At 38.7% G+C, this 26,927-nt stretch overlaps 1 protein-coding gene across 1 annotated transcript in view; it reads right to left on the bottom strand.

Annotated features, from left to right (window-relative positions):
• Positions 1-26,927, bottom strand: part of PIK3CB (phosphatidylinositol-4,5-bisphosphate 3-kinase catalytic subunit beta) — a 195,695-nt gene that overhangs the window by 5,784 nt on the left and 162,984 nt on the right. The window contains 5 exon segments of the mRNA XM_017895819.1: positions 2,982-3,105; positions 4,110-4,277; positions 20,601-20,679; positions 22,108-22,217; positions 23,045-23,251. Of these exon segments, the coding sequence (XP_017751308.1) occupies positions 2,982-3,105; positions 4,110-4,277; positions 20,601-20,679; positions 22,108-22,217; positions 23,045-23,251 (688 nt within the window).

Genomic DNA, 26,927 nt, shown 5'->3' with positions numbered 1-26,927 from the left:
ATTTTGACTGGATATACTGGATATTCATGAACATTGGCTCTGGGAAATGGCTTAGTATTATTTGCTTAGTAAGTGCCCTCCCTTGTTTCCTCTTCTCTTTCACTTCTTCTTTTTTTTTTTTTTTTTTTGAGATGGAGTCTCGCTTTGTCACCCAGGCTGGAGTGAGTGGCGTGATCTAGGAGGCTCACTGCAAGTTCCACCTCCTGGGTTCATGACATTCTCCTTCTTTCTGGAATTCCCATTAGGCTGAGAGTATACCTCCCTAGACTGAGTCTCTCTTGTTTCTGGATCTTTTCTCTATTTATCATATTTTTTTGGAGACATTAAGGCATGGTGGATTAAAAAAAAGAATATGAGCCAAACTGCCAGGGTTAAAATCCTGATACGTCTACTCTCTGTTGCTTTAATATCCTCACTTGTAAAATGGGGCTAATACCACCACTCTGTAAGGTTGTCATCAGGCCTGAAGGCATTAGATTATATATAAAGCACTTACAACTATGCCTGCTACAAAATATTTACACTATTTCTATTTTAACTTTTTGTTTGTTCCTATTTCTAATTTTCAAGACCTCTATGTTCTGACTGTAAAAGACAGAATCCTATTATTACTTTAAAGATACAATGTATTTTTTTGCTTTGATTTTTAAAATCACCCTCTGTTTACTGCAGTTACCCTGTTTTCCCAGAGTTCTTTTCTTTTCTTCCCTATTTTGCTTGTTTGGTTTCTATCTTTCATGGTAGAGGCTTCCCTTAAACGTCTGCTAATCCAGTAGAGAGTAGAATGGTGGCTGTAGGCGCTGGGGAGATATTGGTCAAATAATACAAAATTTCACTTAGGAGGAGTAAGTTCAGCAGATCTGTCTTACAACATGGCAACTATAGTTAACAACAATATATTGCATTCCTGAAAACTGCTGAAACACTAGGTTTTAAATGTTATCATCACAAAAAAAGATAAGTATGTGAGGTAATACACAGGTCAGCTCAATTTGTCAAGTCCACAATGAAGAGATATTTCAAAACAATATGTTGTACATGATAAACATAAACAATTATTGTCATTTTTTAAAAGTAGATTAATCCTTAGCTGACCATTCATATTTAACAATGAATCACTAAAAAGCTGAATGAAAATTCTATGTACGTGGTAGGCTTGCTTGGTTGTTGACTGGTGGACTTCCTTGTAGAGAAACTAGGGAGAAATCTCAACTGTCGGATCTATAGGACTTTTCAATGGAACTAATCAGATTTCTAGAATAGAACCATCTAGTCTCTCGCTGAGGGTCAACTACACATCTGGCTGCCAGTGTTCTTAGAATAAAGCAAGTGGAAGTGGCTGCAGATTGTACCATTTACTATTCCGACTTCCACGCATCTCCATTTTTAATATGGGACCCTTTCCTGTAGCCTCTGTAGAAATAAGTGTGCTTGAGTCAGAACCAGTTTCTTCAGAGAATAAATCTGTCTCCTTCTTGGCAAAGGGAAGGGGACTTGAGTGCCTAATTGTTCCATATATAAACTGCCAACTAGTTCTGTTTCAGCCTCTTTCTATATCCCTCCTTGAACAGTATACACGGTGCCTCTGATTCCAGAGCTTTTATGAGACTTGCGTACCCCTTTATAAGTACTGACTTTCTATTGAGTCACTGCCACTTCTCTATCTCACTTTCTATCACCCTCAAGTCTGGTAATATGTCGCACCCACTAGGGCCTATTTTCCTATCATCTTTGACTTCTTGAGTTTACATATTTCTTAATTCCTTATTATTGTTTTAGAGGTCTATCCGAAGAAAATGGAGATAAATCTAAGTATTCAATGTGATTGGCCAGAAGTCCAAGGGAATCCTTTTAAGTATGGACACAAGATTCCTCAATCCTACATAGTGCATTCATGTATTATAGTGCATTACAAATTCATTCCACATCAACTCTCAAAGCCCAAGCCAGAACTAATCCAGATTTCCCAGGAGATACAAAACTCTGGGTCCCTTACAGAACCAAAGTTCACACAGTGACCCAGAGCGACTTTCACTCTAGTATGCCGCGAGTGTGGGAATTCCTAGGGTGGCTAAACTGAAAAATTATCTAAGATATCTCATCTGTCTTTGCTTAATACAAAAAATGTTTGCAAGCATGTCACTCTGAAAAATGAAATTTTCATTTGAAAACTTAAGCACTTCATAAATAACACAGCCTAGATTCCCTAGGTACCCCAGAATGCTATTACTCACACGACTGTTCTCCCTTCTCCCATATATGATTAGGTATGATGTTCTAAAAGAGAAAATAACTCAAGTGGGGTTCATCCCAACTTTTTTTTTCAAGCATTGGTTATCTTTAAATTTAATACATCCAGTACCTATCTGCCCCTTCTGTTAGGTACAAATGTATCCCAAATACAATTTCTTACATTGAAAGAAAAGGCCACTTTAACTACAAAAATTTTTTCAATCATTTTTTTTTTGAGATGGAGTTTCACTCTTCTTGCCCAGGCTGTAGTGCAGTGGGGTGATCTTGGCTCATTGCAACCTCCACCTCCTGGGTTCAAGTGATTCTCCTGCCTCGGCCTCCCAAGTAGCTGGGATTACAGTCACCTGCCACCATGCCTGGCGAATGTTTGTATTTTTAGTAGAGATGGGATTTCACCATGTTGGCCAAGCTGGTCTCAAACTCCTGACGTCAGATGATCTGGCCTGCTCGGCCTCCCAAAGTACTGGGATTACAGGCGTGAGCCACCACGCCTAGCCTTCAATCATTTTTTAAACAAATAAATGCTTACCATCTAACTTCAAGCAAGCAAACAAATTAATACAAGTAATAGACTGTATATGAAATGAGAGACGGTGAGAAATGGAAGTAAAGACAAAGACATGACACTGAGAATCACTAAAGAATCTGGCTGAGTTACACAGGAGATTATGCTATACGTAAGTAATGGCATTACTAAGGCCCTTGGCAGATCCTGAGGAGCAGCTCACCTGGCCAGTTTTTTTGACCATGATGTTGTCACTATGTCTGTCACCAATCCCAAGGACATAAGAAGCTACACAGTAGCCAGCACAGGACAGTGTAAATTCCTCAATGGCTCGGTCCAGGTCATCCCTGAACAAGAGAAAAGAATAGAAGCAAAAAAGGTTTTCAGCCTCCAAGCTTGTACAGCGAGACCCAAACCATACCTCTGTTTCCTTTTTAATTGTAAGGAGAACACAGAGCTGCCAAAACCATATGAGAGAACATGTGGATCAGCCAAGGGGAGTGTGAGTGGTCATCACAGGGGCTGGGCTGAGAGAGCTGCCTTCAAAGACATTAAATAACTGGGCCTCAGACATTCAAATGTCCTGGGAGCTGTGTTTTGCTGGGGCTGTGAGTGGGCTCATGTAGAGTAGTTAGAAAAGACCATGGCTTTGCTAGATCATGCTGGGGGTTGGGAACATTTTTGTTAGTTTTGACCAAAGACTGACTACAATTTCATATTTAAGACTTAAGCACTGCAGTTTCAACCATTTAAGTCACTGACTTCAATTAGAAGTAAGTAATAGAGATTCCCTACAGACAAGGCCTTAGGATCAAAATTTGGAAACTGATTTTCATATTAAAAAAGTCCTCGATAAAATGTGTCTGACTCTGAAGTCTTTAGCCAAAAACACTTGCAGACCATTTCCCCTCACTGTGAAATTCTTTTATTTCCTATATATTAGTGCTTTTCTAACACCATAGCCACAATTCCAAGCATTGCATTTTTTAGTTTAGAGAAATCACAATCTACAAACTCATTAAAAACTCACTTAGGTTCATATATTCACATAATTAGAGAAGATGATGCACTTGAACAAAGGCTTTAGTATGTTATCTTTAAATACTTAAATTCATGGATTGTAACTTTACAGCAGAGCTCGAAAATTTGATCTAGATAAAGTAGAATTCAACATTCACCAACTACAAGACTTTAGAAAGGGCTATGTGTCATTTTATTCTAACATGAAATTGAAGCAATAGATCAAAAACACTAATATTTCCTCTAACACACTGATGACTTCTATTGGGAGCATATAGTATTTGTTTGGCTGTTTGTACAGAAAAATGATAATTAAACAGAATAAACTAACCCAGAATTGTATTCTTTAAGCCAGTTCAGAAGGGCATCTTTGTTGAAGGCTGCTGCAGCAGCCACATTGCTACTGTTCAGCTGAATGTCAGCAATTGTTTCAGAGGTGCTCACAACTTCAATGAGGCCAGAGCGATCTCCTGTTGCTAAACAGCCATAAGGCAACATCCTGAAAGGAAAAAAATGGGCATAAAGAGTCATATTTTCCTTAAAATGAAACATTAATTTGGTAAGATTTTCCCTTTAATTTTAAAAAAAAGTTTTATTATTATTGATATATTTGCCATTACTATATTATTGTCATACGGAAAAACACAAGTTCTACCAAAGAAGTCTCTTGGCCAACAGGAGTAATTTACAAGGATTCCAATGTGCCAATTACATATAAAATTTTTTACCTAGTTATTCTGGTGAAACATTCTATTTGCTTGTGTAGGTGGACAGAAGTACACTGGATCAAAGTCTTTCACTCTTAATTCTAAATTTCAGGGAAATAAACTACTCTTTATGGAATACCCAGTAAGTGCCATGTGCCAGACTAAACAGTTTACATATTATGTTGGTTAAGGGAAACTCCATCCTTCTGGTTGTTCAAGCCTACAATCTTTTTTTGTTTTTGTTTTGAGACAGGGTCTCGCTCTGTCACTCAGCTGGAGTGTTGTGGCGTGATCTCAGTTCATTACAGTTTCAACTCAATGGCCTCCAGCCATCCTCTCACCTCAGCCTCCTGAGTAGCTGGGACTACAGGCATGCACCACCATGCCAGGCTAATTTTTAAAAACTTTTGTTGAGACAGGGTTTGGCCATGTTGCCCAGGCTGCTCTTGAACTCCTGGACTCAAGTGATCCTCTCACCCCAGCCTCCCAAAGTGCTGGGATTATAGGCATGAGCCACCACACCTGCCCAAGTATGGGTCTTCACTGTTGTATCCTCAGTGCCTGAGAATAGGCCTAGCACACAGTAGGTGCTCAATGAATACATAAAATGAATAAACAAATTGAATAATACAATCCCTATAAGGTAAGTTACCAATTTTACAAATGAGTACTGTAAGCAATTTCCCAAAAGTCACACATTTAACTAAGTGGAAGATCGAAGACTTAAAGTTGGGCCTTAGATGGGTCTTAGATTAAAAGATGTAAAATGTCTTTACAAAGACAGTCACTGATTATGTAACAGGCTGCTTCTTGTGAGTGAAAATAGATAGGGAGGCTGATTTAGATGAAGAACTGCTACATGTTTTACAGTTCACAGTGACTGAGCAAAGAGTTAAACCAGAGCAGCAAAAGCAATACGGTATCAGTGGGTCTTCATGCTGACTACTCATTTCTTGAGTTGAGATTTTACCTCCCCAATTGGACTGCAAACTCCTTGGAGACAGCAACTTTAACTGAAAAGAGGTGACTGGATATTTAAAAGGACTAGTACTCTGTCAGAAAGATGAGAATTGATATTCTAACTAGACCAATACATTCTGAAAAATAGATTATCAATTAAATTTTTTGCTCAACTAATAGTTGGCAGTTTGCTTTGATTTGCACTTATTTGACGCCTAGTAAAGATAATTATTCTCAGATCTCTTTTGGCCATTTTTTTTTTTTTAAGAGTCAGTGTGTCTCTCTGTTGCCCAGGCTGAGTGCAGTGACACGATCGTAGCTCACCATAGCGTCAAACCCATGGGCTCAAGGCAATCCTCCTGCCTTTGGCTCCAGAGTAGCTGGGACTACAGGTGAGTGCCACTATGCCTGGCTGGTTTTTTTTGTTTTTTGTAGAGATGGGGTCTTGCTTTGTCGCCAAGGCTTGTAACTTCTGGCTTCAAGTGATCCCACTGCCTCGGCCTCCTAAAGTGTTGGGATTATAGGCATGAGCCATTGCGCCTGGATCTTTTAAGCATTCTAAGATTTCTTTTGTGACTTAGCTATTTACATTCTTTACCTATTTATTAGGGCTTTAGACATTTTCTTCAGTAACTTATGTGAGCTCTTTGTATATTAATATTACCTTTTTCTCATTCTGGTTGCAAATATTTTCTCTAATTTCTATTATAATAAGAACACCAAAATGGAATGAGGTATCTTGAAAGGTTCAAACAAAGATCAGGTAGCTACAGAAAATACAATGGATGGAATTCATGTACTCAATAAATACTTGGGTACAGCTAACCAAGCATTGTGTTAGATCCTGGAAATACAGAAATAAGCAACAAACAAACAAACAAACAAGAAAACCAAAGAGCAGCAGTTCCTACACTCACTTGAGCTTATAAACTGCAAATGTACAATGTGCATGTGTGATCTCTGTATAAGGAAGAAGTGCCAGAAGAATATGGCAGGAGTCAAAAAAGACTTCCTGGCTGGGTGCGGTGGCTCACGCCTGTAATCCCAGCAGTTTGGGAGGCTGAGGCAGGCAGATCATGAGATCAACAGATTGAGACCATGCTGGCCAACATGGTGAAACCCTGTCTCTACTAAAAATACAAAAATTAGCTGGACGTGGTGGTGTGCGCCTGTAGTCCCAGCTGCTTGGGAGGCTGAGGCAGGAGAATCACTTGAACCCGGGAGGTGGAGGTTGTAGTGAGCCACTGCACTCCAGCCTGGTGACAGAGTAAGACTCTGTCTTGGGCGGGGTGGGAAAAAAAAGACTTCCATGTGGAGGAATGACAGCAGGGCTGGAGGAGAGCACAAGGGGGAGCACAAAAGAAAGATGAGGAAGACAAAATAAGTGTTGAAAGGACCATGCAGGTCCTTGTTGGCCATGTAAGGACTTCTGTCATACTCCTAAAAACACTGAGAAAGCTTCTGAAGGACTTTATGAGCGACAAAGAGAGGCTGTGTGTGTGTTGTGTGAGGAGGAGGGAGTATATGAGTGTGTTAGCATGTATCACAATCAGATAGTTTCTAAAATTAAAGTTTCTAAAACTCCTTCCAAAAAAAATTAAATTATTTTATGCTTTTTTAAAAGCACTTTTCAGCCAGGCACAGTGGCTCATGCCTGTTATCTCAGCACTTTGGGAGGCCGAGGCAGGTGGATCACCTGAGGTCAGGGGTTCAAGACCAGCCTGGCCAACATGCTGAGACCCTGTCTCTACTAAAAATACAAAAAATTAGTCAGGTATGGTGGCAGGCGCCTGTAATCCCAGCTACTCGGGAGGCTGAGGCAGGAGAATTGCTTGAACCCAGGAGGCAGAGGTTGCAGCAAATCGAGACTGTGTCATTGCACTCCAGCCTGGGCAACAAGAGCAAAACTCCATCTCAGAAAAATAAAAACACTTTTCTAGTTCTAGCAAAATGAGGTTGGGAGCAGAACTGTCAAAATACAAAATAAGAGAATGAAGCATTCTTCTAATGCAGCATTAATGTTTTTAATGACACCACTTATTCTTATCATGACATAACACATGTAAAGCAAACACTGCCAGGTTAAAGAGCACTTTCTCGCATCTCCTCTCACTCCAGTTGCAGCCAAAGTAGGCAGAAGTCCAATAACTTCCTTTTCAAAAGCAGGCAATGATAAAAGCTTTCAGTGCCTTGAGAGTAGAATGTTCACAATGAGAAGGGAAAAACATCCTTCTCAGAGACACAGTTTGACAGAAGTCAAGCTGGGGACAAACTCTTGGGCCCTGATCATCTTACCTAGGTCCCCTTTGCACTCAACTTCTACACTTCTTATAAAGGCCAAGACTACAATTTCAGTAATGTTTACCCTCCTTTCTCAGACTTTCTGACTTAAGTAGTAATTTGTTACCTTTCACACTAAATCAAGCATTTAAAAATGAAATAAATTCTACAACATGGGGATGGCAGCACCATATCCTTACTCTAAATAGGTATATAGCAAGTTATCTGGTTTTAAAAATTTGTTTTTTACAACTTGTATATATTCATGGGGTAGAAGTGCAATTTTGCTACAGTGATATATTGCACTGTGGTGAAGTCAGGGCCTTCAGTGTAGCAACACACATTGTACCCACCAAGCAACCTGCCATCAACCACCCATGCCAACCATCTAAGTCCCCACTGCCCATCAACCCATACCCCACTTCTATGTGTATATATTATTTAGCTCCTACTTATGAGTGAGAATATGTGGTATTTTTCTTTCATATCTCTGATTTTGACTCTGACACAATGACCAAAGTCTGAGTAGTACCGTAGCCCATGGCTTCCAAAGGAGAAAAGTTTAAATCTTTTACCTAATGCTTGCATTATTTCCACCTTCTTCCTCCAACCCTCTGAGACTGCTGACACCACTGTCATTAAATAACTTTTGTATAGGTCTCTTAAAAGGGAAGTAGACCAGGCGTGGTGGCTCATGCCTGTAATTCTAACACTTTGGGAGGCCAAGGTGGGCAGATTGCTTGAGTCAAGGAGTTCAAGACCAGCCTGGACAACATGGTGAAACTTCGTATCCACAAAAAGCACAAAAATTAGCCAGGCATAGTGGCAGGTGCCTATGGCAGCTACTCAGGAGGCTGAAGATCACCTGAGCCCAAGGGGTTGAGGCCGCTGTGAACCATGATTGTGCCACTGCACTCCAGCTGGGGTGATGCAGTGAGACCCTGTCTCAAAAAAAAAAAAAAAAAAAAGGGATGTAAAAGGTAAACTCCATTAGTGTAATTCAGATATGAAGTCTTAATGGAGGCAACTGTCAAAAAATTGATTTCACAAGTATTTGTTGGGGTAGAGTGGGGGTGTGCAGAGGACTGGCAAATCTACCCAAGGCTAGATAGGTTTACATGTACCCAGCCTATAAGATTTGCTTATTACTTGTTCGCCAAAGGAGGTCAGGGTGTCCTAACATATCAGTGTCTTACAAATGATCTAAGTTGACATGAAAGATACCAAAAGATTATTTTGGAACATCACAGAAAAATGAAAATGAGCAATATGCATTTTTCAATCATGCAAACATGGCACTGTTACAAGTACTAAAACAGTAATGTACAGAAGGTACCTCAAGATTTGGGATTGACCTTAAAAGAGTGTGTGCTACGTGACCCACTTTAACCTAAACAGCTGGCCGAAAGAAAAAACAAACAAAATAGAAACATTGGAGCACATATATTTATAGAAACAGTAAAAAAGGTTTGGTGAGAAAAACGTATCAGTTTGGAAATGAACTTAAAAAAAATTAAAGTCCTTCATTTTTTAAAACATGGGGTCAGAGTACAAAAAGTCAGCAAAGATTCCTCTGGACAGACAAGTTCCTTTTTCTTCACACAATGTTTCCCATCAGCTAGACACTAGATTTATTTCCAGCACTCCCACATGTGGCTGCCTCCCATTGTCTGAGGTCACAATGAACTTCATTTGATGCTAAATGTGCTTTACATTTAGACAAATAAAATCAAAACTAAGAATAACTTGGTTGGGGTTTTCAATTAGGCTGATGGAACTAAGAAAGCCAGGAAATAGTCTTTAGCTTAGCTTTTCATAACTAAATGAGGCTCATGATATGGTCTGAATCTACTATTAGCAAAGAAGACCACTGTGTAGCTTCTGTGCTAACCTTGGAAAGAACAAATGAATTACTAAACTTCAGCTGAAGTTTCCCTCCTTTTTTGTGGGATCAGTCAAGTAAAAATATATTCCTGGGGGTTTACTTTATATAGGAGGAGTTGGTAAACTCTTCCCGGAATGAGCCAGATAATAAATATTTTAGGCACTACAGACTAAACACTCAACTCTGCAGTTGCAGCACAAAAGCAGCCATACATAATATGTAACTAAATGGCTGTGTGCCAGTAAAACTTCATTTACAAAAACAGGTAGCCCAGGTCCAACTGGGTTTATGGTCCTCAAGCAGACAGTTTATTCTAGTGACTTATTCCCCTCACCTATGCAGTATACCTTATGAGTGGTTGAAAAACTTGCTACCTATTCAAAGCTACCAATTCTATTTTTACACAGCTGCATTAGAAATTCCTCCTAATTTAAAAGAAAAAATCTGTCACCTGTGGTAGCCACGGTGTCCTTTTTAGATGAATTATGATATCTTTTCTTTATTCTAATCACATCTACAATCCCATTAAAGGAACAACACTCAAATCAAATTGCTCTTTCTACCTTTACACTACTGGAAAGTGTAACTTGAAAACCTAAAATAAAAGATTATTTATTTAAAAAAAAAAAAAGGAAATTTAGGTATTTTAGGCACCATTATACTTTGATAAACCAAGAACAGTACTAGATATGTCTTACCACAATTGTTTTCTCACTTAGCCAGATGGGTAAAATAATAAACAGATAATAATAATAATAATTTAGAGTCTGACAGTCCTGGATTTGAATTTAGCTCTGCCATTTAATATTTCTGTAACCTTTGCTTAAAATCTCTAGCACTTTAATTTTTAATGTGTTAAAAAGAGGTAACATAGCCCTATAGAGTTGTAAGCCTATATGATATTACGAGAAGAACTTAATACAATGCCTGGTTCAGTTAATAATAAAGGGTTGCAAGTTCTTAAAATATATATACATATATATTTCATAATGAACAGACTATAACTGAAACTTAAGAAATTAATCAGGAGATATTATAATCTTGCAGGAACAAAGTCGATCACAAGTCTAACCGTTTCTAGCAACCTTGTAGACTAAGTAGCTGTAGATACTAAATCACATTAAAAAAATGATAAAGTCCAAAGGTTTTATAAATGGGTGTGGTTAAAAAAGAAAGAAAAAAAGACCTCTAGGTTCCAAAAATAGAGATTACTCACAGCAGTGGCTCAGGAAGTTAGACTTGGCTGACATTTCAATGCCCACCAAAAACAGTCATGGACTTAGGCCCATGAGGTAGGATCTGGACCCGACATCGAACTAATGTTAGGACTAAGGCTCAAAATCCTAAGGAAACTGAACACTTGAACAAAGGATTTTTTTTTTTTTTTTTTTTTGAGACGGAGCCTCGCTCTGTCGCCCAGGCTGGAGTGCAGTGGTGCGATCTCCGCTCACTGCAAGCTCTGCCGCCTCCCGGGTTCACGCCATTCTCCTGCCTCAGCCTCCCGAGAAGCTGGGACTACAGGCGCCCGCCACCACGCCTGGCTAAATTTTTTGTATTTTTAGTAGAGACAGGGTTTCACTGTGTTCGCCAGGATGGTCTCGATCTCCTGACCTCGTGATCCGCCCGCCTTGGCCTCCCAAAGTGCTGGGGAACCCAAAGGATTCTTATGAAAGCAAATTTACTTCTGCGCAGAGGGGTGCCTCCTTCGCCAGTTGCCATGAGAGCACACCTGAACAAAGGGGCACTAGAGCCTTTATTCCTGACGCAAATCCTGCCCCTGTACTCTTTCCCCATTGGCTGGGGTCAGGTTGTACAACCTAAACTAATCCCGGTTGGCTAAACATTTGATTATTTTTAGATAGGGTGGGCACATAAAAAAACAGTGGAGAGGAAGGGGAAGGGGTATCTGTAATGAGCTAGAAAGTTAGTCCTCTTTCTAAATAAGGAAAGGAATGTGAGCTGGTACTGATAACGCTTGGTACTGTGGCATGTCTGCGCATCTAACAAAGGCAAAAAGGAAAAAAAAGGGAGAAAAAGGAGAAAAAAAGCAGGGGGTAATATGAATTAAAGAATAAAAGATTGATCAGATTATTTGAAGAGAAACCTCATTATATCCCACACTACACAAAGCTGAGGTTTGGGAGGACTGGAACTTGAAATATCTGTTCACTGATCAGATGATGTGGTATAAAGTTTCCCATCTACCCCCAGAAACTGGGTGGGCAAGAAAAAAACAGTTTCGTGTAAGTGCAAAAATTCAAGCCTTCTCACACTCTCTTGTGAGATCTAAATATAAACTATGAGGTGTGATGGTCTGAAGGTAGGGAGTTAACATAAAAACTGGTTGATCGTGTGTACCAGCCTTTGGCAACAGCACAAACAAAATACAAACTCATTTTTACAGATATATTCATAACCCAGGAAGCAAAGGACCTTTACAGAAAACATAATATCCATCAATAATGAATTCAAAACTGAGTATTATTAACTACATCAGGAAATGAATAAAGTTATGCAGATAAATGAAAAAGTAATATCCCAAGAACTAAAAAAGAACAGTATGAAAGAGACTTTAGGCTGGGCGTGGTGGCTCACACCTGTAATCCCAGCACTTTGACCTGAGAGATGGAGCCAGGTTGATCACCTGAGTTCAACGGTTCGAGACCAGCCTGGCCAACATGGCGAAACCCTGCCTCTACTAAAAATACAAAAATTAGCCGGGCATGGTGGCGGGTTCCTGTAATCCCAGCTAATGGGGAGGCTAAGGCAGGAGAATCGCTTGAACCCAGGAGGTGGAGATTGTAGTTGGCCAAGATCGTGCCACTGAACTCCAGCCTGGGCGAGAGAGCGAAACTCCGTTTAAAAAAAAAAAAAAAAAAAGGCTGGGCATGGTGGCTCATGCCTGTAATCCCAGCACTTTGGGAGGCCAAGGCAGGTGGATCACGAGGTCAGGAGATCGAGACCAGGAGATTGAGATCACGGTGAAACCCCGTCTCTACTAAAAATACAAAAAATTAGCCGGGCGCAGAGGTGGGCGCCCGTAGTCCCAGCTACTCGGGAGGCTGAGGCAGGAGAATGGCGTGAACCCAGGAGGCTGAGTTTCCAGTGAGCCAGGATTGCGCCACTGCACTCCAGCCTGGGCGACAGAGCGAGACTCCGTCCAAAAAAAAAAGAGAGAGAGACTTTAAAATGAAAGAGATGAAAAAGAATAGACAGTCTAAGCAGAAAAAAAATATAATACAGGAGAGTAAACACTGTTGCAGAGATAATTAACTGGAAAAGAATAGGAAATTACTAAGAAAGTCACATAAAGATATGAAAAGACTCAGCCTGGTCTCAATGCCAGAGCACACAGAGACTTAAGTAAAACTGTTATAATAAGATATGAAAAGATAGAAAATATGGAAAGTTAAGAGACATAAAGGAGAGAATAGGAAAGTTTAACATAAATCTACTAGAGCTGCAGAAAAAGACGAGAGTAGGAGAACTGCAATACTGAAGGAAATGTTCAAAGTTTTTAGAAACTAAAAGATGTGACTTCTTTGAAAAGGCACAATGAAAATGGTGAAGAAAAAAAGAAAAGAAATACACACGCACAATTGTGTATTGTGCCTGCAGACACTAAAGGCAAAGAGAAACTTTGATGCACTAAGGTGTAAAAAAGACATTACTTACAAAGAACCAATAACTAGACTGAGAACAGACTTCTAAATACAGAGACGAGAAGATAAATGAATAATATCCTCAAGGCTTCTGAGGAAAACAGTCAATTTGGATTTCAAACTTCTATAGCCAAATGATATCAAACTCTGAATATCTACTTTTCCATAAAAGCAACAAGAATACGGACAAAAATTGTTGGAATCAACTATTTTAGAGTTCTGAAAATATAACAAAGGCTTGCAGCAATCCAATGAGTGTTTATTTAAAACACACACACACACACACACACACACACACACCCTTGAATCTCTTTTGTTTTACCATGGCCTAGTCCCAACCCCCTTCCCAGTTATGTGGTAGCCTTGACAACAAACAGCCCACAATCATGGTGAATGCAAGTCTGACAGCCACTAGGGGAAAGAAAAATGAAGTTGGAGCTCCTTCAAAGCCCAATTCCCACAGAACTGTCATTCTTTGGCCTCTCTGGTAGTTTCCAGGAAGATCCCACTTACAATACTATGTTTATTTGACCTGACTCAGCCCTCACCTAGCATGAACTGCCTTTTTCCCGGGGAGTTTCTCAAAAACACTCAGAGGCATCTGTTTAACATTGAAGCTGTCTTGGGGGTAAATAACAGCTGGGGGAACCAACAAGCTAACTGAAAGCTTAAAAGGAAAAGATAGGTGATTAGATGTCCATATGGTGCATTGAAAAGCTCCAAAATTACTGGTAGGAATCTAGAAGGCCATGTGCATGGATACTATTGTGGATTCCCAGGTCTGTGTACATGCAGAGGAAAGAGCTTACAAGGCCCTGGCTCTCAACTATGGCTAACTTGGGGGCTTTGTGAAAGCAGAAAGTTAGGGCTAAGGCACAGTTCTGAACTACCAGGCTGACTATTGAAGGCATGACCCAACATGCGCATAAAGTGCCTCAGCAGACTGGACGAGGGGTGGATTCCAGGCTTTTAAGAAAATCAGGTCAACCATTAGCTGACCAATAAACTAAGCAAAGACATCAGTGACCACACATGACAGAAAATACAAACTTTACGTAATTAGTTCAAAAAAGTCACTAAAATAAACAGCCACAACAACAAATCCTGAAGGGAGAAGGAATCTGATTTTCAGAGTTGTAAAATTATTTAAAGTGAACAGTTTTTGGCAAAAAGTATGAGACATACAAAGAAACAAGAAAGCATGGCACATACACAGGAAAAATGCATTCAATGAAACTGACCTTCAGGAAACTCAAATTTTGAACTTATTACACAAAGATTAAAAAACCCCTATTTTAAACATGTTCAAAGAACTAAAGGAAACCATGTCTAAAGAATTATAAGGTTGGGTGCGGTGGCTCACACCTGTAATCCCAGCACTTTGGGAGGCCAAGGCAGGTGGATCACTTGAGGTCAGGAGTTCGAGACCAGCCTGGCCAAGATGATAAAACCCTGTCTCTACTAAAAGTACAAAAATTAGCCAGAAGTTGTAGTGGCCGCTTGTCACTGTCCCAGCTACTCGGGAGGCTGAGTTGGAGAATCGCTTGAACCTGGGAGGTGGAGGCTGCAGTGAGCCGAGACCGTGCGCCACTATGCTCCAGCCTGGGCGACAGAGCGAGACTCTATCTCAAAACAAACAAAACAGAAAAAACTGAGAATGATGTATCAGCAAAGGAAGACTATCAATAGATAGAAATTACTTGAATGAATCAAACAGAAATTCGAGAGTTGAAAAGGGCAATAACTGAAATTTAAAAATTCACCAGGAAGGCACAACAGCAGATTCCAGCATAATAAAAAATTGGCAAACTTGAGGATAGGTCAATTATCTAATCAGAGAAACAAAAGAAAAAATAATGAAGAAAAAAGAACAGAGCCTTAGAGACCTGTAGAACACCATCAAGCATAGCAATAAATGCATAATGGCAGTTTCAGAAGGAGGTAAGAGAGAGGCAGAAAAAATATATGAAAAAATTATGGCCAGAAACTCCCCAAATTCAATGAGAAACAATAATATATATGTCCAGGATGCTCAATTAATTCAAAGTAGAATAAACTCTAATAGAAGTAGGCATATTATAATGAAACTGTCAAGAGCCAAAAATAAAGAGAATCTTGAGAGGTACAAGAGAGATATGACTCATCACTTACAAGAATCTTAAATGAGATTAACAGCTGATTTCTCACTAGAAACCAGGGAAGCCAGAAGACAGTGGGATGATGTATTAGACATGCTGAAGGAAAACTTATCAAGTAGCAAAATTCTTATTCAGAAACAAAGGAAAAATTAACACAATCCCAGATAAATGAAAAGAGAGAAAGAACAAAGGTTGGAGGATTCATTCTTCCTGATTTCAAAACTTATTATTAAGTCACAGTAATCAAAACTACACATAGGGACAGACATATAGAACGGAACTTAGAGTTCAGGAAAAAACCTTCACATGTATAATCAATTGATTTTTGACACAGATGTCAAGATAATTCAATGAAGAAAGAATAATCTTTTCAACAAATGGTGCTGAGACAACTATATATCTAAATGGAAAACAATAAAGTTAGATTCCTACCACACACACTATTTAAAATTAAAGTGAACAAACAACCAGAAAACATATTTGCAAATATTTTATCTAAGAAGGGTCCAGTATACAAAATATATAAAGAATTCTTATACCTTAACAATAAAAAGACAAATAACCCAATTTACAAATGAGCAGAGGATCTAAATAGACATTTCACCAAAGAAAGTATACAAATAACCAGCAAGCACATAAAAGCTGCTCAACAACATTAGTCATTGGGAAAAGGCAAATTAAATCCACAATCAGATAACACCTCAAACCCACTAGGGTGGCAATAATAAAAAAAAGATGAACAATAACAAGTGTTGGTGAGAATGAAGAGAAACTGGAACCTTTGTACATTGCTGGTTGGAATGTAAAATGATGCAAGTGTGTGGGAAACAGTTTGATAGTTTCTCAAAAAGTTGAACATAAAGTTAACATCAGTCCCAGTAATTTTAATCCTAGGTATTTACCAAAAGAATTTAAAACAGAGATTTACTCAAAAGTTGTACACAAATGTTTATAGCATTAATTGTGTACATTTATCTATGTATTGTTTTATAGCAGTTATCATAATAGCAAAATAGTGAAACCAACCAAAATATTCATTAACTGATGTATGAATATGTGGTACATCCTTGCAAAAGAACATTGCTTGACAATGATTCAAAGAAATGAAATACTGGTCACTGTTAAAACTTGAATACACTTTGAAGCCATTATGCTTAGATAAAGAAGCCCAGTGACAAAGGCCTACATATTGTGTTTCTATTTATATGAAATGTCCAAAAAAGGTACATCTATAGAAAATTAATTAGTGGTTGCCTAGAGTTGGAGCGGTTTCAGGGAGGGGGATGGGGGTAACAGCTAAGGAGTGCAGGGTTTTTGGAGGGTTGATAAAAATGTTGTAAAATTAACTGTGGTGATGGTTGCACAACTCAGAAAATGCATATAACCACTGAAATGTACACTCTAAACCAGTGAATTGTGATATGACGATTATACTGTATCCCAATAATAATAAACAAAAACTCCATACCCAGCTAAACTATTACAAAGATTTTTTTTTTTTTCAGATGGAGTTTTGCTCTTGTTGCCCAGGCTGGAGTGTAATGGCGCCATCTCTACTCACTGCGACCCCCTCTTCCTGAGTTCAAGAGATTCTCCTGCCTCAGCCTCCCAAGTAGTTGGGGCTACAGGGATGTGCCAACATGCCTTGCTAATTTTGTGTTTTTAGTAGAGATGGGGTTTCACCATGTTGGTCAGTCTGGTCTTGAACTCCTGATCTCAGGTGATTCACCCACCTTGGCCTCTCAAAGTGCTGGGATTACAGGTGTGAGCCACCGTGCCCAGCCTTACTCAAGATTGAGGGTAATATAAATTCGTTTTTAGACAAAACCTGGAGTGAGGGAGTATGTTACAAAAAGCAATGGTGAATAAAGAAATCTTTAAAATTGTATATAAGAAATTCTAGTAAAAATTCACCATAACAAATAACTAATATAAGGAGTTGTTAAATATTAGTTAAAATATAAGTGGTAGAATTTATCCTTAAGTACCTATAATGATCAAGAAGACGGCTAAGTTATGGATTAACTTTGGAATTTGTTAAATCAGGATGGGCGCGGTGGCTCACGCCTGTAATCCCAACACTTTGGGAGGCCGAAGCGGGCAGATCACCTGAGGTCGGGAGTTTGAGACCAGCCTGACCAACATGGAGAAACCCCATCTCTATTAAAAATGCAAAATTAGCCAGGCATGGTGGCACATGCCTATAATCCCAGCTACTTGGGAGGCTGAGGCAGGAGAATCGCTTGAACCCGGGAGGTGGAGGTTGCAGTGAGCCGAGATTGTGCCACTGTACTCTGGCCTAGGCAACAAAAGGAAAACTCCTGTCTCAAAAGAAAAAAGAAAAAAGGCCGGGCACGGTGGCTCAAGCCTGTAATCCCAGCACTTTGGGAGGCCAAGACGGGTGGATCACGAGGTCAGGAGATCGAGACCATCCTGGCTAACACGGTGAAACCCCGTTTCTACTAAAAAATACAAAAAACTAGCCGGGCGAGGTGGTGGGCGCCTGTAGTCCCAGCTACTCGGGAGGCTGAGGCAGGAGAATGGCGTAAACCCGGGAGGCGGAGCATGCAGTGAGCTGAGATCCAGCCACTGCACTCCAGCCTGGGTGACAGAGCAAGACTCCGTTTCAAAAAAAAAAAAGAATTTGTTAAATCAAATATGCAGTCTAAAAACTTAAGAATATTCCCTAAAATAAATAATATAGCATATAAAGATTCTATATAAGAGCTGGGTATGGTGGCACATGTCTGTAATCCCTGTAAACTTGGGAGACCGAGGTGGGAGGAACGCTTGAGGCCAGGAGTTTGAGACCAGACAGAGCAACATAGTGAGAGACTGACTCTCAAAAAAATTTTTAAATGAACCAGGCATGGTGGCATGTGCCTGTAGTCCTAGTTACTCAGGAGGCTGAGGTGAGAGGACTGCTGGTACCCAGGAGTTTGTGACTGCAGTGAGCTATGATTGTGTTACCAAGGAGTCTGTGGCTACAGTGAGCTATGATTATGCCAGTGCACTCAAGCCTGGGTGAGAGTGAGACTCCATCTCTAACAAAAATTTTTTTTAATAAGTAAGAATTTTAAAAGTATTTTCTAGAAAGAGAAAATGAAAATTTTAAACCCCTGTCAATCCAACAAAAGGAAATGAGAAAAAGGACAAAAATAAGGTTGTAAATATAAAACATACAATAAGATAGTAGAAATAAATAAGTATATAGTAATCACAATAAACAATTAAAATTTCCTAATAAAATACTTTCATATTGGAGTAAATCCATCCTCACAAAAAAATTCAACTATATGCTATTTACAGGAGATAAATATAAAATGAAATAAAACTTAAAATAAAAGATAAAAGGGTAAATACTAACCAAAATAAAGCTGGTATACAAATGTCAATTTTGGACAAAACAGACTAAAACAAAATTACTAGGGATTAAGAGGCATATTTCTTAATGATAAAGGAGGGCACAGAGGCTAAAAGAAATCCAACCTTGCACAGATTTACAAATACAAGATCAATGTTTGAGGCCAGTAGTTTGAGACCAGCCTGGCCAACATGGTGAAACCTCATCTCTACTAAAAATACAAAAATAAACCAAGCCTGGTGACCCGTGCCTGTAATTCCAGCTACTAGGGAGGCTGAGGTACGAGAATTGCTTGAACCCAGGAGGTTGCAGTGAGCTGAGATCGTGTCACTGCACTCCAGCCTGGGTGACAGAGTAAGACTCTGACTCAAAAAACAAACAAACAAAAAAAGAAAAAACCAATATAAGATCAAGATAAAAACTGGCAAGATTGCAGGCAGGCAACGACAAATGTCAATTATAATAGGAGGTTGTAACATATCTATGAAGTGACAAACCCAAACTGAACTTTAATGAGAATATAGATCTGAACATATACTTGATACAATAACAACACAATAAAATTAGAAATCTTAGGTAAACAAAAAAGTATGCCTTTGGAAATTAAACTTTATTTATTTATCTATTTATTTACTGAGATAGGGTCTTGCTCTGTTGCCCAGGGCAGTCTTGGACTCCCGGGTTCAAGCGATCCTCCCACCTTGGCCTTCCAAAATATTAGGATTACAAGCAAGAGCCACTGTATCCAGCTGTAATTTTAAATAGTTCAGGAGTCAATAAGATAAAAATAGAAATTATGAAATATTTAGAATTTATATACAGTTTGATATATTATGAAAGTACATAAATAATTCCATTTTAAAAGTTAAGAGTTCTTTTTTTTTCCTTTTTTGAGATAAGTTCTCACTTTGTCACCCAAGCTGGCGTGCAGTGGCGTGATCTTGGATCACTGCAGCCTTGACCACTTGGGCTCAAGAAATCCTCCCTCCTCAGCTCCCAAGTAGCTGGGACTATAGGCACATGCCTATAGTGGCTTATTATTATTATTATTTTTGTAGAGACAGGGTTTCACCATGTTGGCCAGGCTTGTCTCAAACTCCTGACCTCAAGTGATCTGCCCGCCTTGGTCTCCCCAAGTGCTGGGATTACAGGTGTGTACCACCATGCCTAATACTTTATTTTTATACCTTTTATAAAATGCCTTTTCACATCTTTTCCTTATGTTCATTTCTATGGGCTCTTTAAATATTTACCCCCTGTTCTGCTCATTGTGAATACAATTCCCAGTCTGAGGCTTGCTTTTATGTTTCCTTTTTTCTGTCACCACACCACAAACTTCTTCTGCTCACTATCTACCCCTATTGACGGTGGCAAGCTAAAAACCTGAGAATGCACCTAAACATTTTCCTCTCTTTTCCCTTGGTAGGTAGAGAAATGAATGTCCCCGGACTAAGTATAAACAGGCACAGGACTTTCTCTGGCTTTGTCATTGCCATGACCCACAGTACATCTTTCAAAACCATAGGCTGGAATGTAATTCTTGCTGTCTGTCCAAGCCTTATTAAAATTCAAACCTATGCCTTCTTTCTGGAATTTCAGTCACATGTGTAGTTTTAAACTGAAGAAGTTTAGGCAAGACAACATATTTGAAAGTACATTGTAAAGTGCTATATAAATATTATTATGAACAACAACTAAAAATAAGAACAAGAGGGAATGAATTAACAAGAAATTCTAGATATTTTGCTGTGGGAAGACAACAACATTAGACCAAAAAAAAAAAAAAAAAAAAAAAAAAAAAAAAAAAAAAAAAGACTAGATCTCACCGAAGATCCAAACCAGCTTCTTTCCAGAGTAAATCCATCAAGCGCAACATCTGGAGTGTCAACATATCCTGTCGTAAATCTAAGGGAAACAAAACTGCTTCATTACAAGTGCTTTCCCTTTTATGCCCTGTAACTAATTAATTCAAGACTAACTCAGAATTAACTAAAAACATTAACAAATGCTGTGCTAATATTTTCACTAATTTTGTAACAAATATTACACTCTTTGGATAGCATGTCCCTGTGACATTATTTTAGACATTAAATTAAAAGATTTTTTAAAATTGTTTACCATGTGTAAGTTACTGTACTAACTGTATGCTGTAATACTGTTTGTATTACACTGTATGTGTATTACATTAATTACATGGCTAATTTTTTCCTTCTTGCTTGCTTTTACAACCACACAGAGAGTTCTTAAGATCACATAAGTAACTGCATCACATTTTGCATACAAAACTGTAATGGTTGGATCTATTATCATGTCTGAGGGTATTTTCCGGGAATAGAGCACATAAAACTAGTGACATCCACATAATGATATTTGTATGGTCAAGTGACATTAAATGTTAAGCAAAACCCTATGAGTTCTTTGTAAGTTGTAAGCACATTCCGATAAGCACATTTACTTATGTTATCTCAATTCCTTTCAATAACCCTGACATATAGATGCTATAATTCTCATGGATATGAAAAACCTGAAGCTCAATTAGTTTTCTGTGACTTGTTTGTAGTCACATAACTAACAAGTCACCACTATTGGCTGGTGTGATTACTTCAGAGGCATTTCCTTTACAAATTTTGAGTCTGTCAGGTACTTTCATCAAAATACAAAACAATGGCAGCAAAATCAATATTGCTATCACTGAAACAGAATGTATGAATATATTACTGAAAATATCCTTGCCTGGGCATGGTGGCTCATGCCTGTAAACCCAGCACTTTGAGAGGCTGGGGTGGGTGAATCACTTGAGCTCAGGACTTCGACACCAGCCTGGTCAACATGGTGAAATCCCATCTTGACAAAAAATACAAAAAGTGAGCCAGGTGTGGCATGTGCCTGTAGTCCCAGCTACTTGGGGGGCTGAGGTGGGATGATCACTTGGGCCTGGGAGGTGGAGGTTGCAGTGAGCCAAGATCGTGCCATTGCACTCCAGCCTGGGTGACAGTGAGACCCTGTCTCAAAAAAAAAAAAAAAAAGAAAAATAATATCTTGTATTTCAAAAGCTTTTTAATCAAAGGAGTAGGCGCACTTTGTATTTTGTAGGAGAAAACAAAAGAAGGTTCATTAGGACAGTGTATTTAAGTGAATGGTATAAATCATTTTATAAGAGGGAAAAAAAGGCATTTAGGACACGTTGAATTTGACTCTATGACCATTAATAGCTATCTTCCTGGCTGCAAACTGTTACACACTTACACTACACATCACCTTTCAGACAAAGCAAAATGGCAACAAATGAAAAATTCTAAGAAATTTGATGATGTTAAAAATCTCAGGACTTACCATCACCATTTTTAAAAATCACTCCAACTGAATCCTCACCAAATACCTTGTTATTGTATACCAGCCACAAAGGCTTCATTTTGGAATCCATGTATTTGCACTTTTCAACACTGAAATCAAGTGGGGAAAATGAGTCAACTTCAGTGTAATGATACAGAAGACTATAATTTTACCAAGATATACTAGGCTTGGGAAAACTCCTCACCTATTCCTTTCAGGTCTGCAGAACAGTCAGACTTAGAAGAGTCCCACTTGGTAGAAAAGCAACAATGAGGACAGCCTTGGGTGGCATATACTAATGCAAAATAGGCTGGACTCAAAACCCAAGATTCGCCTCTCACCTTCTCCACTTAACATTCCTCCTCTCATTTCCTTTTATTTGCTTAACTTTACATTATTACATTTAGTGAATAAAAAATTAGAACAAATCATTGGATTAAAATCAGAACTATTTTGAGACCATTCTTAATTTCTTAACAAGGGATTCATTTGAATACTGATGGTAAACTGAATACAGATTATTACTTTCCATTATTACTTTTGTAGGGAATGAGAAAGTGAGAAATAAGTTCACTCAAGACAAGATCTCATTCTAAAATAGGAAAATCAATCAGTAAATAATTTACTATAGTTTGCAACATTTTGCTTATTAGGATTGTCAACTCTTACAAATCAGTAATATAGAAAATAAATTTAATTACATATAATTGAAATATAAATTCATTTGTAATAAGTTTCACTAAATCCACAGGTAAGTTTAGCTGATAAGCATACATCCTATTGAATATAAGCATAGCCTTGGAGAACTTTTAAGATTTTCCTTCCTTAATTATATTCTACTTCTTGAGGCTGACAGCTGACCCTACTACTCCCCTAAGCCAGTGACTTTCTGCTTGTTATTCATAGGAGATTCACTGGGCAAAGTACAGTCACTTACTAGAGTTCCGAGAGGATAACACATGGGTTCAGGGGTGACTGCAGGTCAGAGAGGGCTTCCCGGTAAGCACTCTGTTTTAAACAGGTATGCATGGCCTCCTTCCCTTTGGCTCTGTTTAACTTCACTGCATTCAGTTTGATTAAACTATTTAAAGTTTTTAACTTATTGAGTGCTTCAACCTGAAAAAATAAGTTCCCCACACCAAAAATTCATTTGACTAAAAGTAATATAATATCATGTGATCACATCAATCAATAACACCTGCTCCCAACACAGACTCATAAACATACACACATAACCAGCTGAAGTAAAAATAGTGTCTGACTTACGAAAAGCATTTTACATACAATAAACAATTTAACAGTTGTTATAGCATCATTTTCAAACTTTCGTTAAACCTTTTCTTCAACAAAATCTTACAAATTCGAGAAAAGCAGACTTAGATTATGGGTACTTAAGATAAATGTGGGCCAGGTGCACACTATGGGTACTTAAGAAGATAAATGTGGCCCAGCACTTTGGGAGGCTGAGGCAGGTGGATCACTTGAGGTCAGGAGTTTGAGACTAGCCTGGGCAACATGGTGAAACCCCATCTCTACAAAAAAAAATACAAAAATTTGCCAGGCATGGTGGCACTTGCTTGTAATCCCAGCTACTTGGGAGGCTGAGGCATAAGAATCGCTTTAATGTTAGAGGCAGAGGTTGCAGTGAGCCAAGATTAAACCATTGCAGCACTCCAGCCTGGGTAAGAAAGTGAGAAACTGTCTCAAAAAAAAAAAAAGAAAAGAAAAATATGAAACAAACTATTCAATATTCTGTAATTCATTGTATAGTAGAATTTGAGACATCACTAACCTAAACCAGTCCATTTGGCCAACTTCATAGTATAAGAGAAAAACCTATGTAGAAGTAACTCTAAGGTTCTTGCTATTCAACCTTAATATCTACTTCTTGTCATCACTCTTGTATGATATTTCAATATATTCTATCTCCATTAACAGAATAGCTAGAAATAATTATTTTATAATAAAGTAAGTGTGAATACAGACATACTATTGGTTATTCAAATCTAAATTACTTGTTTTTATAATAACTATGGCCATCAAAACTTATGCAAGTAAAAAAAAAAAAAAACTTATGCAAGTAGTACAAGGTGTATCAACAATGGCCAACTAAATCAAAACCATTACATTTAAAATTCAACTTTAGGCTGGGTGCAATGGCTCACATCTGTAATCCCAGCACTTTGGGAAGCTGAGGCAAGTGGATCAGTTGAGGCCAGGAGTTCAAGACCAGCCTGGCCAACATGGACCCCCTATCTAGTAAAAATACAAAAATTAGCCAGACATGGTGGTGTGCACCTGTAATCCTAGCTACTCAGGAGGCTGAGGCAGGAGAATCACTGGAACCCGGGAGCTGGAGGCTACAGTGAGCCAAAATCGCACCACTGCACTCTCTAGCCTGGGCAACAGAGTGAGACTACGTCTCAAAAAATAAATAAATAAGGGTCAGGTGCAGTGGCTCACGCCTGTAATCCCAGTACTTTGGGAGGCTGAAGTGGTCGGATCACTTGAGGTCAGGAGTTCAAGACAAGCCTGGCCAATATGGCGAAACCTCCTCTCTACTAAAAATACAAAAATTAGCCGAGTGTGGTGGCACACACCTGTAATCCTAGCTACTAGGGAGGCTGAGGCAAGAGAATTGATTGAACCTGGAAGGCAGAGGTTGTAGTGAGCCAAGATCATGCCACTGTACTCCAGCCTGGGTTACAGAGTGAGACTCCATCACAAAAAATAAAATAAATAAATACATAGTAACAATAAATAAAATTCAACTTTATTATTTAATAACTGAGGGTCTTTTATGTCATATTATGTAAAATTCATAACAACTTCAGCCACGCATAAAGAAGGAGCACCTTATTTTATGAGTATATCATTAAAACTGGAAAAAACAAATGTTAAAATAGAATTAAAAGTATACAGTATGTAACAAGCATACAAAATATGTATATCACAAATATAAACAATGTGGCTTGAAATTCCATGAACAAGAGATTTAATTTATAACATATTTTCATTTTTAAACTCTGCTTCTATGCAAGGAAACCACTAAGACTATGTAGGGATATGAATTCAAGCATGCAGTTTCCACAGAGGCTGAGACCTTGCTCACAGGAAACTAGGAAGGACCTATGCAGCTTGATGATAAAATTGAGATGACTGAAACTTGCCAAGTTAGCCATCTGTTAAAACCACAGATCACTCTACTTCTCAACAGTTTCAGGAGCCGTACAAACACTGGTGACAAGGCAACCAGATAAAAACTGGGCTAAGCAAATAGGAACTTTTTACAAGTATTTGAAATTTGAAACTTCTTCCATGTCTGTACAGTTGAAAGTTTTCATGCTCCATCAACAATTAGTGTTGATATCCACACTTCCTGGAACAGTGTCCTGAATACCCCATGGCCATAAGTCTAATACTTGAAGTGTTTCAACACCTTGTTCTTTTATAAGTTTATAGTAATAACAAGAACTGCTATGTACAGGGTAAAGTCTTCCTCTCACAATTCATCAATAAAAAAAAAGAAAAGAAAAACAGGAGTAAGAATAATTTGTTCATACATACATCATCCTTTTATTGTCTCTAACATCAAGCTGAGGCTTCAAGAAATATGCAGTGTGGAAACTGGTTATATGATGACATTAAGCAAGTTATGACTACATACGGCCTAATAGGCTTTGGCAGAAAATTTGAATTTTACTCATAGTGCAATGAAAAAGTATTGAAGGGATTTTAAAAACGATTTTAAAAGGGAAATGATGTAATACAATCTACTTACTTTTTTTCTTTTTTTGAGACAAGGTCTTGCTCTGTTGCCCAGGCTAGGGTGTAGTGGTACAGTCAAATCATAGCTCACTGCAACCTCAAATTCCTGGGCTCAAGCAATCCTCCCACCTCAGCCTCTCAAGTAGCTGGGACTATAGTTGCAAGCCACCTTCTAATTTTTTCTAGAGATAGGTCTCACTATGTTGTGCAGGTTAGTCTCAAACTTCTGGGCTCAAGTGATCCTCCCACCTTAGCCTTTCAAAGTGCTGGGTTTTCAGGTGTGAGCCACTGCATGTGGCCATAGTCTACATTTTTAAAAGGTCACTTTATCTTCTGTGTACAGAATGTGGGGGGACATGTAGGAAGGGAAACAAGGGGCACAATTTAGGAAGTTAATGAAGAAGTCCAGTGGAAAAAGAATAGTAGCTTGGACTAGGATGATAGCCATAAACACAAGGGAAATGGGCAGAGATGTGAGATATATTTCAAGGTTCTATAAAATTCAGAGGATTAATCATATTGATTCCATGTTGTTGTGAAGAATAAATGACCCATAATAAGTGATGAATAAACATTAGCTATTATTACCATCATTAATGGGCTTTTCAAAAGGAAGGGATCAGAAAAGTTTTAACATCATGAAAATCCTAAATATTAAAAACACCTAATGGAAGCCTATGAGAGTTCTTCTGGAAATGCAAAGGAATTAGAAAAGAGTAGTTTAACTGGATATCAGGAATCTGATATAAAAATAGGGTGAGGCAGCCGGGTACAGTGGCTCACACATGTAACCCCAGCACTTTGGGAGGCCGAGGCAGGCGGATCACGAGGTCAAGAGTTCGAGACCAGCCTGGCCAACATAGTGAAACCCCATCTCTACTAAAGATACAAAAAATTAGCTGGGCATGGTGGCACATGCCTGTAGTCCCAGCTATTCGGGAGGCTGAGGCAGGAGAATCGCTCGAACCCGGGAGGTGGAGGTTGCGGTGAGCTGAGATAGTGCCACTACACTCCAGCCTGGGCAACAGAGCGAGACTCCATTTCAAAAAAAA

This window comes from Rhinopithecus bieti, unplaced genomic scaffold (assembly GCF_001698545.2).
Source record: "Rhinopithecus bieti isolate Rb0 unplaced genomic scaffold, ASM169854v2 scaffold_26603, whole genome shotgun sequence".
Lineage (NCBI taxonomy): Eukaryota > Metazoa > Chordata > Mammalia > Primates > Cercopithecidae > Rhinopithecus > Rhinopithecus bieti.
This window is presented reverse-complemented; position numbering and strand designations above follow the sequence as displayed.